Raw genomic sequence first — 18,895 nt, 5'->3', positions numbered from 1 at the left:
AGGTTTCATGTTCGGATTGCTTGCCCTGGGGAACGAGGATAATCACATAACACCTCATCATACAAAATCACGTTGAAGGGTCTGGATGAACAGAATATAGTATATGTCTGCAAAGTGCCTCTCATTTTCCCTACAGGCATAACAGTGGAGCTACCTGGTGTGTAATAAAGCTGGAACAGATTGCATCCGAAAGTTCGAAACACTAGTTTTTACCAAAAGTGCTTTGAAAGAAGAAGAACCCTTTCGACCCCGGATCAAACACTGGACAATCTATGTTGTAGGCAGTGATGACGTAAAGTAAACGAACCATTATTTAGTAAATAGAATACTGAAACCGCTCAACACAACTTTTGTGTGTTATCTGCAGGGAGCTTATGGAGGTTCAATTAGTGCAGTTGCTTTAAACTACAAATAAGATATTATGTAAAATTTTGTGTGGTGGCTAGCAACCTGTAAAAAATATGTCCATGGTTATGACCTGCAAATTCAATTGGTGGCGTTCAGACAAACTGACTGTTTTTATTAGAGGTATCTCTAGGGTCATTCAAGAATGGCCTGCTTAGTTTCCGCCGCTTGGGTTTTGCTAGCGCCGAATATTCAAGGATATAAATAAGGAATTTCCTCCCTATTTTGGTATGAAGTAAGCGCATTTTAGTGCTATGGTATGACTATGCTCTGAGCTAATCTACATATTCGACGCGTTAAGTATCAACAATTTGATAAGTTGCAAGATGTGGTCATCTTTGATATTTTATAGGTATCCCTTACCACCTGACGTTGGCCGCAGAATGGAATAAATTCAGAGAAAATTTAACTTCTTGTGGTATCCAGTAAAATGGGAATCTTGACATGAAAGACGCGAACTGAGAAGACAGAATTTGAAATACGAACTACTTTATCAGAACCAAATAGTGAATGAGAAGTTTAACATTCACCAAATGCAATGGCTAAAACGAAGCTATCCAGCAAAAATCATCGGCCATCGTCCAGTGCGATAATGCTTGTTCTCACACCGCCAGCATGATCAGGGAAGCAATTTAAACAATCGATTTGGAAATGCTACGCTATCCTCCTTATTTTCTCGACTTGATGTAATTCGATTTCCATCTCTTCTAATCGCTTTCTAATGCTACATGTGACATCTCGTTCAACCTGGATGGACGAATTTGACTAGTTGAGGCCAATGATGGAAGCAGGTCATAAACAATCACGGAGAATACATTGTTGACTGATTCGTTGTAATATTTTGTTGACCTAGCGAACAATCTGACAATTTGTGTGGTGTCATTACTCAGAGTTGACGCCAGCTCTCTTGGCAGTAATTCTAGAATATCGGTGTAACCATAAGGCTTCGTTGTCCAATATCGCGCCAATGATTATTATTATTATAACATTGAGCTCTTAGCTTATCGCCTACGAGCTCGCCTCATTTAAGTTATCCTTCATTACCTTACTGATACTGTAGTGGAAGAGTTGTGAAGGTTAGATTAAATTAAGAGAGCTGAAGACGTCGCAACTCCAAAGACTCAGGCCTCGTATGTTAGGCCCCATGTACTGCCCCATGAGATATCTATTCAGGCGGCCGTCTATGCGACTTTCTTAGACTAAGAAGAAAACCTTTTGAAATATCTTCGTTTGACGTAACATAGTAGCTGCACACGAAACACAAAGCCATTTCCTCTTCTTACGCAATTAGCTACGCATAGCCAAGCCTACTAGCGTTTCGTAAGGAACAATAAAAGTGTTGTTGCAGTGGCATTGGGTTCTTTTGCAAAAGTTTTTGATTGCATTTCGAAATTTAAATTTTCCCATATTTCCCGACGTCTTCCATTCTTACTCTAAACTGTGGCTTCTCTCAGAGGTGGAATGCGAGTTTAGAGAATTCTCTCTGATTGTCCCAGAAAGGACGCAGCGTACTTTGGATAAGATTTTTGTAAGTCTCGCTCAATCACTGATAATAAGATCTTCTCCGACAAATTTTAATTACCTTTTGTTAGGGTTGAAGACAGTCCTTATAGGGCTGCCAAAATTAGTGCTTGGGACAGATATTGAACATTTCTTTAGTCAGTTTTCTGAAATCAGGTAGGTGTCATGGTATTGTTTTCTTGCTCTATATTTGGGGTTCGACACCACGAGAGCAGCCTGCATAGTTGTCTCCGGAGTCCCTAGGCTTGAATCGAGTTTTCCTGAAGTATCATTATTAGAAATAGTTGCTCTTGACGACTTAGGTCTAAAGAAATGTACAAGTTCCATCCAACATATACTCTGCATCGAGACGTGATCCAAAACAAATCTCTTGCTGAAAAGTTTCCAGTCGTCCACTCCAAAAATTGTCCGCTATGAGAACTTAATAAGGTACAGACTAAAAAGTTTGGAGTAGTAATGAAATTAAAAGGAGACTCCGCCAGTTCATTGCTATCGGGGCCGCACAAGACACCAGAAAATCGCGTAAGACTTTATTTTCCTGAATCACCTGGAGTCAAACTATAGAAGGAAGAGTTTGAGAATTTACTTTTCTTGGAATTGGTAATGTCTTTAAAGTTAGGTTTTTTAATTGCCTCGAAAAAGTGTACTCCATCTAAACCTTTTCCGTTTTCTTTAGCTCTAAAGATTACCGACGGATACATTTGCTTAAAAATACACCCGGAAGGGAAACAGATGCCTGACTTACCTTTCGTATTTGTATCAACACTCCTCATTGGAACTTCATGAAATATCAAATATTACTTCTTTTCAGTTAACTTTCTGCTGTTCCTTAGCGGGGTCGACGCCATTTTCTCAATTCTAGGCTGAGATCGGGTGACATTGAGCATTTTAAGTTATTGCTGCTTCGGTAGTTAGTTTCGCAATCTTTGACAAACCCGGCCTGGTTCACAATTATTCGAACGATGCCGCGAATGTCGTAAATCTTCGAGTGATCCGGTCAAGAACATTAACGGTAGACTTTTCATCTACAATGGCGAACAGCTTAAGTGGTGCATGGGGAGCAGCTTAAGGGGTGGAAGGGAGCATCACCACGCTCCTCTATTGCATCTGTAAAGTTTCGCTTATCGTGGATAAAATGGCTAGTCACCTGTAAAATGTGGATATGGATTGCTCCTCCGAAAACAGTGAGATCATCTCGGTCATCGTTGCACATGATAAAGGTGTAGGCAGCTTTCATATAAGTGAATAAGATCATTTTCCTATTGATGTGTAAATATAACATAAGCACACGTGAATTTTCTCTCTCTCCCTCTCAACTTGGGTGATGAAACAATATGGCTAAGAGGTAGAACCCCAGAATACAACAGTCGAAGTGGAAGACGAGAGAATGGAGAATCGACAGTGTAGAAACTCAGCATCACTTCGCCCCCTCACGCTGCGTCGACTGTAGTGCTTCCCAGGTGGAAAAAAGTTTAAAAAAGTATTTAGACTCAGTGCATCACTCGCCAGAATACTATTTATAAAGTCGCAGAAAAATGTGTCCAAGGAGAGGCGATGGGGGGCACAAGTTGCCGTCATCAAACGTCATGTGGCAAGAAGTCCCTCAAGAATGGGAGCTAGATCCATTCAGTAGAAGTTCATCAAACTTAAGATCTCCTGTGTGTAGAGTAGTGAGAGGCGTAGATTAGGGGAGTAAACTGAAAGCCTGGAAACTTACAGAAGCAAGAAAGAAGATAATTCCCGTTTAGAAGCGGTTATGGAACACAATCCCGTCCTGGAAAAATCATCCTTCACACTGCTTGAAGCTAAAATGGTTGAAGAAAAACTAGGTTGAGGTTGAGAATTGAGGGTTAAGAAGACCTGTTTAGCCTTCTACGCCTGCAAGAGTATTTTTGTAAGGAAATGGAATCTCTGGCCGAGGATGGTAGATGGATGCACAAGGCGGTTGTTCGTTTCATCCTAACATACGATTCTATTGCGTGGTGGCATATGTTGAGCAAAAAGTACAATAGAACCAAGCCGGTTTTGAGTAAAAGTGTAATAGAACGAAGCTTAATAAGATTCAGGGAATCTCATGGGCTACCGCGGCAGATGCTCTGAATATACTTCTACATCTCTCTCCAGTAGAACTCCACATTTAATGCTCCTCAGCAGGCAGTGCTGTTAGACTAGGTCAGTCCGAATATTAGACAGAGAAGCCCTTTGGCGATAGTAACATTCTGGACGTACCTCGGGAACTCTGGGTTTTCCCTAATGGATTACGCTACACAGAAATGAAGGTTCATTGGGAACTTTGCTGTTGACTCAGGGCACTCAGGGCAAAGTGCAAGGCCGGCGATGCGTTGCAAGATTATAACAATATTCTTCACCGACTAATCAAAGATGAGACGGTTGATGTGCAAAGGAGCCAATCTGACAGTAACGCGGCCATTAAGGCTTTGTCTCAGTGGCGACATCAGGCACTTCCTTTGCGATCCCCCAGCTCTAGTTAGAGCCAGGACACTAGGTAAACCATTCGTTCAGAACGTCAAGGAGATCTTAAGATGGGAGAGTTGCCATCTTTTGTGGGACTAGCTCTGAATATCTGAGCTGGCTGGATTCTGCTATCCTTGCGCTTACTCTAGCAGTCATGGTTTTAGGAGTTCAGTCATCAAAACGGCGCATCACAGTTGGTGAAAATGGCAGTAATGTTTTAATCACATTATAATATTTTAACTTCCATCTCTTGGTTTTTCCGGAAGTTAACGGTAACGGTCCGGATAGCTGAGTGGTTAGACCACAAAGCTGTCGTACAGAAGGCCGCGGTTCAAATCTCACTGGCGGCAGTGGGATTTGTATCGTGATTTGACGTCGGATACCAGTCGAGTCAGCTATGATTGAGTACCTGAGTCAAATCAGGGTAATAATCCCGGGCGAGCGCAATGCTGACCACATTGCCTCCTACAGTGTACTGTAGTTTATCGTTACGGTCTTGAATGAAGTGTTCTAACCCACTTCAAGGCCCTGATCCAATATGGATTGTTGCGCCAACAACTTATTACTAGCGGTAACAATAAACTGAGGAGGACTTTCCGTTTTAAATCTTCCAATGACTCATAATTCAGTCGATATTCTGTAGAATGATTGTTATGTCCGGATGCGAAATTCATGAACGATAAAAATAAAAACTTGTCCTATTTCCTTTTCAGGATGGATCTACGATTTAACTGGTACTTACAATCTTTCATTCTATTTCGCTGGATTTTTCATCGCTGTCTCTGGTGGTGTTCTGATTGTTTTGCCTGCTCTTGGCAAATATCGCAAATATCGAACTCTCAAACGACGAACACCATCTGACCAATGTGAGACGCCAAGTTTGCCAAGTGTAAGTATTGATTTTCGACAGTTTTTTTGTCTGTTTTATCTCACCATCCACTTTTTTTTTTAAACAGGAGCAACAAATAAGCAAATGCAACGGGACAACTGTAATTGCCGAATGTTACAGTGACAACGTGCTAAAAGACCCAGTGAAACCGAATCACGTCTAAAAACACATTTAATGGAGAAATCCTGAAAAAGGATAATAAATTCTTGACGTTTATATTATATGTAACAAATAATAAATGAAACGTAGCAATTACAAAAGTTATTAACGCTAATTGAGATCACAATTTTCTGTAATCTCCTTATTGAAAACGAGTTTTTTGAATAATAATCAGAAATTTCTAGCAATCCTGATAGTGATTAGAGTTTAATTAAAGCTGCAATTGCGCGATATGCTCCGGAAACAATTTATTATTGAAACGTTGAATACAAATTTTGAGTCTAGTAACCAAAATACGAAGAGAACATTTTGAAAATTACCATTCAAGCATATTTATAAGCAAACAAACATTTATTGAAATATTGTCGTAGTCGCAATGTGCAGAAAAAGTGGAGAAAAAGGTAATAAACAAAGAACCCTCAACAGGTCCGATTCTAAATATATTAAATATTAATTTAAACTGTAGTCATAGCAACAAAGAGCAGGAAATAAGATGAGAATAATAGATTAGATGCGAATAAATCGATAATTTGTCTAAAAGAAACGGATCAGCAAAAACCGTTTCTAAATAACCCAGGGTTCAAATTCTGCTTAAAACAACCGGAAATCTTGTCGGGTTTTCTTTTTCTCTATGCATATATTCATAATTGAAAAGATACTAGCACTACTTTTCCTCTTCAATCGTCCTTTTTCGTCTTCAATTAAACTTTCAGATAAACAAGTTTTTCGCTAAATTTTCATAGAGTCGAATAGAGGAAAATAATACTTCGTGCCACTGAGAGAGACGTGAAATGTGCTTTTGCCGAAATGTTTGGAAATTTCGCGGAAATTCGAAAAATATAGTTATTTGTAGTTAATTAGGCAACAAGCGTAATGTTAGTGAATAGCAAAAAGGGAAATAATATTTATGCGATTTGATTTGATAGGAAACCAACAGTTATTCTGTTCGAATTATAAAAAGTACTGACTTTGGGAATTATCTATAATTTCATAGGAAATAATCTTAGTTGGCGTGATTACCTTAGATTAGATCATGGAGTTGATTTTTGTAACCTTAAGATTGCATTATATTTTGAAGATATTCAGGCTTTTGATGACAGTGTGCATGGGAGATAGGTAGATAGTGTGGAGCTATGTTTCCTTTGCTTGAAATACATTTTTCAAACTTATAATCCGCTCTTTCAATCTTCTACAATAAACGAGTATTAAATCTTCATTTACTTCGCCGGAAACTTGCTTGTTTCAGTTGTTATCCAACTACCTTAAAAGCCAATAAATATACAACTTTGAACGCGATATACAGTATAGCTCTTTAGCTACCTTTAATATTAGAACACATTTATACATTTTTGAATGAATTGAGTAGAACAAGAGAAGCAAATACAACATAAAGAACAACATTTTTTGAAAATACATATTCATCTGTGATCAATATAATATTAATCGTATGAAGTATATTTACTAGCCACTAGATAAAAGGAAATAATAATTATATTTGAAGCTAAATAAGTAAAAAAAAGGAATCATTATTACGTAGGAGTTGTAGGTCTTCATTTTTTTCTCTGAAATATATTATGAAAGTTTGTGAGCACAATAAAATTATAAAGAAAATTGTTTTCACGGACATAATTGAAGATGTTTTATCTTATAGGTGGGCTGGAAAAGAAGAAATTAGAAGCGACTCAGTAATGGTACAAGGAACCGAAATCCATCCTTTCCCCAAGGTGCCATAAAATGTGAATGTTGAAAATCCGACCAAAAATCAAGATTCAATGCTGTTTTTCTGGACACCTCTGCTCGCATTCGAGGTGGATTGTCTGATAGCATCCAAGATAGACGATGGATCACGAAAATCAAGATACGAGATATTCAGCGATAAATATCACAAAACTGTACGAAGAACTTTCCTTTCTGTGTTATTAGCGAAATGTTCGAAGACCTTTGTGTTTTGAAGTGGAGCCGGAAAGTGTGAAAGTTCGGCTCAACTCTTATGAGTTTCAAATGACGATTTAGTATGCCTTACTGTTATTCAAGAACTTATCCCCCTTAAAAAGGACTCTATCAAGAAATCACTGCCGAAAAAGATGTCATTCCCGTAAGAAGAAAGAAGAAACTTGCTCGGATATTTGGTGAGTCTCAACCACTTACTTTTCTTCTTGGTTCCCTAAGTTTCATTCTTATTTGATAAGAAGTAATCCAAAAAAGAAGAGAGAAAGAGTGGAAATAATATAGTCAACATGTAAAAGCGTTGAATGCCAGTATCGTTTCCTTCCTCTTAACAATACTATCGATACTTGAATCGCAGGATGATGTAAGAAACATGGTATTAAATCGTCAAAAACAATTCAGTTCAGCGCTTCTCTTTATCCTCGGATTTAACCCATTACCGAAATTCTAAAGGAGTTTAAAAAAAAACTTGTACCATCATTGTATGTTCCTGGTGCAATTTTATTACAATTTTCTCTGATTTCAATAGCGAGGATCATCCTCCCTGCACTAGAGAAGGTGCTAACAGGGCCCTAAGCCAAGGTGGAACAGCATACGCAGAGGACTACCTGGCCAATGGGGAGTTTGGCCATCAGTATGCGGGCTCTTGGGCACCTTTAGTTTCAAATATGACCCTTGTTGGACGGGCTAACAAGGGTGGACATTATCCCGGACTACTCGTGGCACCAAGACATAAAATTAAATAAAAACACAAAAACAGGCGATAGATGAAAAGGTAGTGATGCCAGGTGCATCATCGGAGGATGAGTTCTTGGCATATAGCCAGAAACAGTAGGCGTCGAAGGCAGTGCATTCGGTGCCAGCTTTAGCACTCTTGTGTTCAAACCAACTGCATGGGCCTTCTGGACGAGGCGGCAGACGGACAAGTCCTTTCCAATTTGTAATCCATTGCCGTCGAGTTGGGTGTAGCGAGTATCAGTTATAGTTCTCCTAACCTGAAACCATCGACGTCTTGGGTGGCAAGGCCTGACAAGAATGCCGGTCATCTGAAACCGGCTAAGAAGCGAAGGCCTCATGGAGTCCTGCTCAAGAGCCAGTATCCGAAGACCATATATACTCAGAGCAAGACTGCGAGAAAAAAGAGCCCGGTACTGTCGACGAGCGGAATGAAGAGAACTTCATTAAATACCAGGCGATTGTTGAAGAATGTAATAGCAAATGCCTGGGAGACGAGCAGAGGGCTAAATCCATCGCTTTCAAACACAATCGATCTCAAGATGAGGTCGAACAAAAACAGAAGCATAGCAGAGTGTGTAAGAGCTCGGATACTAAGCAACCTCTGCAAGCAGGTAAGTAGCAACAGTCAGTCGACGAACCACGCATACCACGCGACGTCGCCAATTCCCATAATGGCAAAATATCGCTTAGGGCGATCATTGAGTATCGTCTGAACGACACAGGCGAATCATTCCCTACTTCGATTTTTCTCAGGTGGTCCGTGGCTATAGCTTTTGAGGATCAATTCTCCAGTGACTTTCTCCGTTCGTGCGTCGCTAAGATCAGTATTGTCTGATAGGGTGCAAAGCATAAAAGTCATCTCCTACGATGACATCGCCATGATATGGGTCGCTGGCATCTGGTTGCGGAAGATTTGGATGGATAAGGACAAGCTCGTTAAAACTCCAGGATCCCCGTATTCGACTGGGTAGTTATCAAGGAGAAGGAATCCCAGGCGAACAGCTAACCTTTTCTGCCCCGAATAAACGGAGAGTCCGTGGAGGCATTGGAAAAGGTAGACTACACAGTGTGGTTTGGGGCAGAAACGCAAAGGTGAAAGTGTTCCTCTCCGCGAAACCGAACGTCGACATGGTTCCAAGGATTCACGAAACTCTTACGGTAGCAGATCATGGTGAGGATAGTGCAGACAAATCTACAACGCTCGAAGTGCTGGTCTTCCTCCTAGGGGAAGACATTGACATCGCATTAATCCAGGGGCTCTGGATCGGAGGCGCCTGACATCAAAAGGCTTCAAAGCAAATATTTTAATTTGTTTCACAGCGCAGAAGACACTGATTGGGATAAATCAAATCATATATCCTCGCGAGGAAGTGTCTCCACGCGACCTAGTCGTGATCACACTGGAGCAGGCGGGAGCGGAAAACATGTACATATATTTCCATGTATTTTCTTCCCAGTATATTAGCCTTCCATTTTACTAAATCGGAGAACTATGACGGTTTGAAGGAGGTCCTTGATATCACCCTACTAATCAACAATGGGATTTTTGGGGTGAAGAATTGGAGAGTGTCTGACCAGAGGTCCTTCTCAAATCACAGTTAAATAAGTTATTAAGAGCAAACTCTTCGGGGTGCAAGTTAGGAAGTTGAAAGGGAACAGGAACAAATATGGGCAGCCATACAAGCACAACCTGAAGAAGTACAAGTTAGCCATCAAGGCTGCCAAGAGGTTGTCCTGGTTGTACTATTGTGAGAACATTGAAAGCACCAGGGAATCTGCGAGATTTCGTAAAATTCTGTCCAAAGAATATAGAAGCCCATCATTTCTTAAAAAGTCGGAAGGTTTTTGTTTGCTTTGCCTTGCCTTGATTTGAGGGTATGCAGCACCAGTCGTGCGAGACTATCAAATCGGTAATTACCGAGAATAAAATCAGTTGGGCTATAAACGGTTTTTTCGCCCCCCTCCGGGCCCAGATGCCAGTCATTCTACAGAAACAGCAAGAAACGGTGGCGCCGTGGCTTGTCGAGATTTACCGGAGTTGCGTTCCTTGTGTTTTTTATACCAAAAGAGGGCAGGAGCGTCCATGAGATCGTGATGAACTTTCGGCCAATCAGCCGCACCTCTTTCATGTTGAAGAGCCTAAAGTGTTTCTTGGACATTCAGCTACGAACGATCATGAAGAGGACGCCCTATTTCAAATCTCAGCATGCTTACCACAAAGGCAAATCCCCAGAGGGTGTTTTCGTGAATTAATTTTGTTGAGCAGTCGCTATACTATAAACAATATACTCTAGCAGCCGTTCTGACTATAGAGTTGTTTCCCTCCATTATGAGTGGTCACGGAAGGAGCATTGGGGAAGGTGTGTCTGTGGGTCGCAAAATGCGGATACAAAATAAATCCAACCAAAACAGAGCTGATGATATTCACAGACAAAGGTACCCGAATTCCACCTCTTAGGGCTAAATAAACAAATTCTTTCCTTCATTGTAAAGTATCTGGGTGCAACCCTGGAGATTGAACATTGAACTTCAAATGAAAAATGCCTATGTAGCCTTCTATGCCTGCGCGAGAGCCTTTGCAAAGAAATTCAGTGTCTGGCCGAGGATGGTTCTCTGGATGTACCATACACAGCTCTGGTACGTCCCACCCTAACGTATGGCTCGATTATATGGTGGCAGTCTTTGGGCAAAAAGTATAATACAACGACGCTTAATAGGGTTTGAAGAACCGTATGTGCAGGTGCTAGCGGGGCTCTGCAGTTCTGCCCGGCAGATGCTCTCAATGTACTCCGGCACCTCATCTCCTAGACCTTCACATTAAATACGTTGCTGCGTGCAGTTGCTTTTAATGTATTCCGACACCTCCTTTCCTAGACCTCCACATTAAATACGTTGTTGCGTACAGTGCTGTCACATGAGTCCGGATGCTGGACAGCGACGCCCTACGGCTATATTACCACCCTTGGTGAAGTAACTCGGCAACTCTTGGAACTACATCACTCGCAAGCCGAACTTCACGAGATACTTTGCTTTCCAACAAGGGCAGAATGGAAGACCGACAGTGCATCCAAGTCGTACGGCCTCCTAGGTTTCACCAGTGTATTTGAAGCGGAAGTATTAGCAATGCTGGAAGCTTGTGGATGGTTGGGGCGTGATACGAGCTCCAAGCGTAACGCAGCTATCCTGATCGACAAGCAGGGGGCCATTAAGGCTTTCTTACCGAGTGGAGACATCCTTCAGGATTGGTGAAGCAATTCGGGAACACACGGAATAGTCTAGGCGGCACGCTTAAAGTCACTCTCTGGATTCTCGGTCATGAGAACATAGAGAGGAACAAGCGGGCTGGCTTTTGGCGCTTCTTCGGTGAGCATAGTCAAGGGTAGAATCTATTCGCACTACTTAAAAGCCGCTGACTTCAGATGGCGAAGGCTTACAACTTGTGCGAAGTCAGAGAGGATTCGACCTTCCTGTAGCAAGACTCGATCGCAAGAGCCTCCAGCCAGTCGTGCAACTGTGTACAGGATTACGGCGGTTTGCGCAGGACAGTGGCCTATTGGGAACCATGCCGCCAGACTCGGGAAACACTACAATCGCATTGCTGAAGGTGCTGAATCAAGCGACAAAGCATGAGGAGGCATTTCTTTTACGATTGCCAAGCTCTAGCTAGAGCTAGGGAGCGGATGTTAGATAAATAATTCTTTTGGTACCTCAAAGACATCAATAATTGCTGCTATCCTTGGTGAGAGCCGACTGGGGTCTGCTCTCTTGCTCTTCCCACAGCAGTTATGGTCTTAGGAGTTTGTGGCATCAACACGGCCCACCACATCGTTAATTGGGTTCTTCGGAGTGGCCACTGATACTTACCCCAGTCGTTAGCCAATATAATGTCTAACTCCGCGTGTGTGTATTCGTTTGTGACCCATGCATTAAAACCACCGGCAATAACTTTTGATTTCCGTCTTTTTGCGTCCAAGACCATTCTGTCCAACGTCAATAAATTGTATTGAATTCAGCCAACATCAGGTCTCAAGGAATATAGCAAATATAGAGGTATATGCCTTCTATTTTTGCCCATACGAACCTACTTGTGGGCTGGCTTATACATTTCTGTATGTTTTGGTCCCCGAATACCAACACAAAACCACCCCACCTGTAGGATCGACTACAGACTACCAATACATTATTGTTTTTATAGGATTCGCTTATTTCAGCAATTCGCACCTTCAATTCGTAAATGAACTGCGAGAGTAGATCTTAAGCGACCCTACGATGATTGAGATTAATATGGATCGATTTCATTTTCAAATTCTAACGCCTTTTTGAACTCAGAACAATTGTGGCTTACGGCAAAATGGTCGCTGTCCAGGCCCTCCGTTTCATCGCACTACATGCATTTGGGATTCTTGTTACATTCTCGGGCAATCGCTTTTTGGATTAATCGCATCTCTTTAAAGATATTTGCTTTCTTAGGCGACAGTATACCCATCCAATGCTATTGGGCACGGTAGCACTTTCCCTAAGTTAATTTTTTACTTGACTACAGAAGCCTTCAGCTTTGTTCTTTTGGGACCTTTTCAGCTCTAGCATGAGATCCTCCTTTTGGAGGGGTTTACCTCCGGATTATGCTTACATTTTTCCCCACGTCTTTAAAATCCGCTTTCATCTTAGTATGCCTGGGTGGGATATACCACACGCTCTTGAAATGATAATCGCTCCCGGATGGATCCTCATTCCCTTCTGCTTTACAGGCTTTTTTGGCCTTAGTCCATTCGTCATGTACTTTTCGGTAGGATATCGGTTCCCTTCGTGGCGCTAGTGTTTTAGACAATATGTTCCTGCCTACCGAAGTCTTAGGCCTCTTCCTCAAAATGGGCGACGCGCCTTTTTGTTTTTTTGGGCACCTGCTGGTTTTCTAGATGGTCGTCTTCCTTTTCCCGAGCCCTCTTTTTTCTCTATTCATTTACGAGAATACGGCTGCGCATTGACTGCGTTATCGTCGAAGCAGTAATTGTAGGCCTTCCCTTCGATTCCTTCACATCCTCCCGCGATTTGTTGCAGAGAACCCTGATGGGCCTCACCATATGCTTGATTGCTATGTGAAGATTGTGCTTATCTTTGATGAATTCAGACAGCTGTGATGTGAAAGGTGGTTCGGACTTTTGTTCCGTTTCCTTTTTATCCAGAGTGACCTTCATTCTTGTTTTTGTACATTTCAGGACGTTTACGGAGCTCCTTTGGCTCAAGTCTCTTATCGCCTTAGATATTCAAGGAGATCTCACAATCGTTGAGTTTCTTCTGAACGAATACGGCTCTCGATCCTGAAGAGTCCCTCTGACTCCTTATGCTCGAATGCGGACGGTGTAACTGTGGCTCTTTACCCCCACCGTTCTCTCCTGGTCACATCTTTCTGCGCTTTTGTTAAAGGGTTTCTAGGGAGCGATGTTCTCGATTTAAACACCTCCTTCTCTAAGCTGCTTGTAGCATCAGATGCCTCGGTAGCCAAGGTCCACCGAGCTACTGCAATCGAGTGTCATCGACGACCGCATTCCTGCTCTTGCTTGGCACTTGTCTGCGAATCCTTAGAAGATGCCCCGTTTCTCCTTTTCAGAAAGCAGGAGGGTTACCTTCTTACCTCCAAACCCCATAATCATCACAATTGCTTCAGGAATTTCGTTAGATATTTCTCGCGATGTGTCATTCGAAGAATCTTTTTTCGCTTTCCCCTAATGCTAGTGCATCGCGATATTACTGAATTTGTAGTTAATACTACATTTGTAGTTTTGATTGCTTCCAGAGGTCGATTATCCAGCCCAATGGTGAGAAGTTTTCTTTTCCCTGCTGCCTAGTTTCTGAGCACTAGCAACAGCCATGCTTGAAGACCTTCGCTTTGGACAGCCATCAGGCGTACAAGCTTATATGTCTCCATTGTTGCGGCTTTAGGGAGAGGCATCGTCGCCACACGTCGACAGTGCTGATCCCTCTTAGTCTGGAAATTTAGGGACTACGTTCATGAGTTATTCCTTGGCGTCCTTCTTCGCGTAGAATATATTGCGCATGAGATCGAACACAAGCCTGATCTTCCGTTCACACATCCCGCCGGCGATGAGAATTTTGATGATTTTTTGCTCCTCACGGGTGAGTGTTTTTTCGAAGTGGATTTAGGTAGAACATCCAGTCGGAACCCTTGACCGCGCTAGCATAGCTAATGTCGGTTGTTCTAGTTCCCTAATTTTTTCCCTAATCTGCCAGAAGTTTCTTCCTTTTTGGGGTCGGATTTAGATTTTTTAGTAACACTCCCCTTTTGTTAGTTCACCTCTACTGCTCTCTTATTCTTTGTTTGGTACTTGGTTCTCTCCTGAGCGTTTTTGAGTTCCTCTTCAGATAGCACAGATATCGTTTGGCTCCTGCGCAGCTGGGTTTGTTTTTTTCATGTTTCTGATATGCCAATTTTAGACGTATTTTTGCTGGTTCCTTATCATGGATCTTTGTTGGTTTAGGTCTTCACGCCAGGTCAATGTTGAGTTTAAGCTCCGCCGTCTGACTCCCCAATTTTTCCCTCCTCAGGATCATCTCCTAGTTATCAGTTTTCGGTAGATGTTCCTCCCTCTGATGTACCATTTTGCATGCAGGGAACCCATTTATCTGTTGTTAATTCTATTGTTCACAGTAGTCATTTGAATCCTAGGAGTATGAGGTTTCGCCCTGTCGCAGCCCCCAGCAATTCGATTAGGTCTGTTTTGTTCATCGAGATGACCGGGTTTCAGGCGGATTCGTTCGAAAACGCTTCTTACCTCCGGCGGTAAGCTATCCAATATGCACATAAAAGGCTGGATTGGGGAGATATGAGATCGTTGCGGATGCTATGTTTCTCGACGTTGAACCAAGCGATTTTAGAGCTTCACAAATTTTCCTCTGAAATTTTATTGTAATCTCCGCGATAGTTTCAACTAAAAATTTCCTCAAAATCTTCTACATTTTTATGGAGAAATAGATTTATGTTCTTCGTTCGATACTTTTATTTGAAGTGTTCGAGAAGTCTCCTAATAGAGTGTGGTTCGCACCCAAGTCCAGCCAAGTATCCAACTTGGCGCGCTTATCCCTTGGGCGCGATGGAGTCCTGCTTCTTTTATCCCTCGCTGTCAAGTGAGGCTGTGGAAAGAACTAAATTAGGGTCTTACCAAATTGTTTCTGAAGTTCCAGCGAAACAAAGACACAAACACTCTTTTCGGGTTTCTTGAATACTTTATTTAATTTATCACTAACTTTCTACCTTAAACTTAAATAACCGAAAAATCTCCACTCCAAGAGAACTCCAACTCGATTCCAACAGAACTTCCGACCCGACCCGACTCCAACGCGTTTGACTTCCCCACGACTAGACTTCCACACGTATGACTCCAACCACGGCTCCACTCCAACACACCTGACTTCCGTACGTTTCCGCGTTGCTGCAGTTTAAATATGGAAAGTCCATTAGTAGCAACCCGGAACTTAAGTTTGTTTGAAAAAGTCCAATCAAACAAAAACTGCACACACAACAGTCAACCGTTGGCCGAGGTCGTCAGAATATTCCCATATGTTATGGTGCTGGTGACGACATCGCCCAGTAGCAAGCCGGAACACGGAATCGCTTGCATTTTGCACATTAGCACATGTGCATGTTGTATGTTAGCACATGGGCAAGGTTGCTGTTGTTTATTATGATATGGGATCAGTCAGCAACGTACGCTGACCTTGCAGCAATCACTACCGATGATTGCTGACGCTGTTGATGTGAACTTACAAGATCGATTGATTGTGGGAAATCGCTTAAACATTCTCCCACCCGAGAAAACTTCCTGCTGAGGCGGAGCATTTTGTTGACGGTCATAATAACTTCGGTTGGTCCTGATGATCTGCTTGTGCCAGATGAGTAATCTGTGGTCGTTGAACTTATTACCTATTATTACAAAAGATTTTCTTCTTACGAATTACATAACGAATTACAAGATGTGTACATTTTGCACTTATTTTCTAATGTTACAAAGTTATTTCTTACGGAATATAGTTTTATCTAGTTTACAAAAAATCTTTACATGATGCTTATTAGTTACGGTAATGATTGCTTTAAAAATTTTTTGTTCATTAATAGCTTCCTTACAGTTTTTTTTTTTTTTAAATGGAAGCTACTTTACAGCGTAACAACAGTTTCTATTTAACTTTCTGTTGATTAGTAACTTCCTTACAAGATTTAGATGGAAGTAACTTTACAAGATATTAATTTAATTGAACTTACTAGTAACTTCTTTACAAATTTCTTTTAAATGGAAGTTACTTTACATTTTTTTCGTAGTTTTTCTTGATGTAAACATCTACATATAGAAAGAAGTTATACGTTTGTATTGAAAAGAGACTTTCATACTTGACAATGTTAGTTTAGTAAACTATTACTACTGTATTTTTTGTTAATCACCCAACAACAATACTAAAATCATGCATGCAGTAAGGATCATGAATCTTAGGACGCGGCATGGGTTTTATTTACATTGCCGTGAAAGCTAATTCATGAACCTTAATTCGTAAATGGAATATATTTACATTGCCGTGAAAAAAAGCTAGATACTTACTTCAACTACCATATTTACAAATCCAATACTACTACTATATTTACAAATCCAATAAATATATCCAATCCAATACATATATTTTTTTTTTATATACAATTGAAGTGGTGATTCCTTCGCCCCTGGTTTGCTCCCCTGACTCTCGCCAACTCCCTGGCCTAAAGGAAGCCCGACTTCCTGTCTCTCCACCTCAAGCACCATGCAACGGTGTTGATCAGTCTAGTCAACGACGAGAACCGGGAACTAAAATCGATAAAGCCCACCGACTCCCAATAATCTAAAGAGACGCAACTTATTATTGAATTTTTTATCACAAAGGGAGTGACAGGTAGATCCCCTTGCAAAAAAGGAGGACCCTCAAACCATAGCTTATGGTTTGCAAATTTCCGGGGGAGCATTCCTCTTGATGCACAATCAGCCGGGTTTAACTTTGACTGTACATAATGAATTTCAGAAGGAGCGAGAACCTTTCTAATTGATGCGACCCTACGCTTTACAGCCTTATTTTCAATTTCCTTCTGACTTCGGATCCAAGCGAGGGCTACCTCAGAATCAGTGTAGGCTGAGCACTTTAGTGGAATTGCCCCTAAGCTTTTTTTGACATCCCTTAATAATTCGACTAATAATACCACACTTTCCAGTTCGAGCTTGGGAATGGTACAAAGCCCTTCGGCTTGACCAACCCGGGCCTTCAGAGGGGTAACTCGCCCTCTTGATGCAATAAGACGGACGACGTAACCCCGATGTGTCTTGACTCTGCTATAAATAACGGCAGCGTATCCATCCCCCGAAGCATCACTGAAACCAACTAACTCAGTTACGTGGCTCTCATTACCGTACCCAATCCATCTAGGGATTTGGACCTGATTCAAATCTCCTAATGAAGCAAACACTTTTTCTATTTGTTCTTGGGCAACTCCTGAAATCTCTTCATCCCAGCCATAACCTTCTTGCCACAACTTCTGAATTTCGATTCGTAGCTTCATAATAACGGGCAATAGCCAGCCAATGGGATCAAACAGAGATGCACTCACACTCAGGATGTTTCTTTTAGTGAACATAGTAATTTTTCTTATCTTGATACTATACTGAAAGCAATCCTTTTGAGGATTGTAGTGCAACCCCAGGATCTTTAAGTCACTCTCGGCCTTTTGCAATTCTACAAAGGAATCAATTTGTCGCGATCTATCTATGTTTTCCAAAACTTCGCTATGGTTACTGGCCCACTTCGTTAGAGACATCTTCCCCTTCTCCAATGTTACCGAAATTTTTTTAATAATTTCCTTGGCAGCACCAATGCTTGTTGCCCCATACAACAAGTCATCCATGTAGAAGGCGTTTTTTACTACCCATTTTGTCTCCTCATCGGGTGCGTTGTCCTCGGCTACCTGATGAAGTGTCCTAATCGCCTGCCAAGGAGCGCAATCAATCCCATAGGTCACTGTTTTCAGAAAATACTCCTGAATAGGTTCCTTCGGGTTAGATCTCCATAAGATTCTTAGTCTTAACTGGTCCTCTGGTTTCAGCAAAATCTGGCGATACATTTTAGTAATATCACTGGAGAAGACAAACTCAAATTTCCGACTACGGGTAACAATATCAAAGATGTGGGTTTGTAACTTTGGCCCAGGAAGAATTGCTTGATTAAGACTAACGCCATTCGACGTTGGACTGGAGGCGTTAAAAACATTCCTGAGCTTCGATGTGGTAGCATCCTTGCGAATCACACTCAGGTATGGTATGTAATAAACGTCTCCACTAGTATCACCTCGGAGTTCAGTAGGGACCTCTTCCCTATGACCCAAGTCCCGATATTCTGACATGAACTCGTCCGATTTCGTTTTGAGTTCGGCGTTCTTTAACCACCGTTTCTCCTGGCCGAGAAAATACTGAACTGCCTTGTTAAATGAGTTTCCCAACTGAATATCCTCCTGACGCCACGGGGTTGGTACAACATACCGACCGTCTTCAGTTCGATAGTGCTGCGATTGGAATAGATGTTCACATCGCTCTTCATCCAATTCAACCCTCTCATTTTTGTCAATGGGCATGTCCCAAAAAGACCTTAGGTTTTGCTCAAGTTCCTCCAAGGAAACATATGAGGCCGTAACTTTAGAAGCAGGCAATGCTGCAGAACCAGATACTACCCACCCAAATC

At 41.7% G+C, this 18,895-nt stretch overlaps 2 protein-coding genes across 3 annotated transcripts in view; both read left to right on the top strand.

The window, feature by feature from the left end:
- Positions 1–7,078, top strand: part of LOC119658838 — a 143,388-nt gene extending 136,310 nt beyond the window's left edge. For both annotated transcript variants that reach the window (XM_038066581.1, XM_038066582.1), the window contains exons 8-9: positions 5,115–5,290; positions 5,358–7,078. In XM_038066581.1, coding sequence (XP_037922509.1) covers positions 5,115–5,290; positions 5,358–5,453 — 272 coding nt within the window. In that variant the 3' untranslated portion in view covers positions 5,454–7,078. The remainder of the gene's footprint in view (positions 1–5,114; positions 5,291–5,357) is intronic.
- Positions 7,079–7,198: 120 nt separating this feature from the next.
- LOC119658836 (serine-rich adhesin for platelets-like) overlaps positions 7,199–18,895 on the top strand; it is a 237,549-nt gene continuing 225,852 nt past the window's right edge. Inside the window, exon 1 of the mRNA XM_038066576.1 lies at positions 7,199–7,578. The gene's annotated coding sequence lies outside the window, so the exon portion shown is untranslated. The remainder of the gene's footprint in view (positions 7,579–18,895) is intronic.

This window comes from Hermetia illucens, chromosome 6 (assembly GCF_905115235.1).
Source record: "Hermetia illucens chromosome 6, iHerIll2.2.curated.20191125, whole genome shotgun sequence".
NCBI lineage: Eukaryota > Metazoa > Arthropoda > Insecta > Diptera > Stratiomyidae > Hermetia > Hermetia illucens.
Note: the sequence above shows the minus strand (reverse complement) of the source record. Positions and strands in the feature narration are given on the sequence as shown.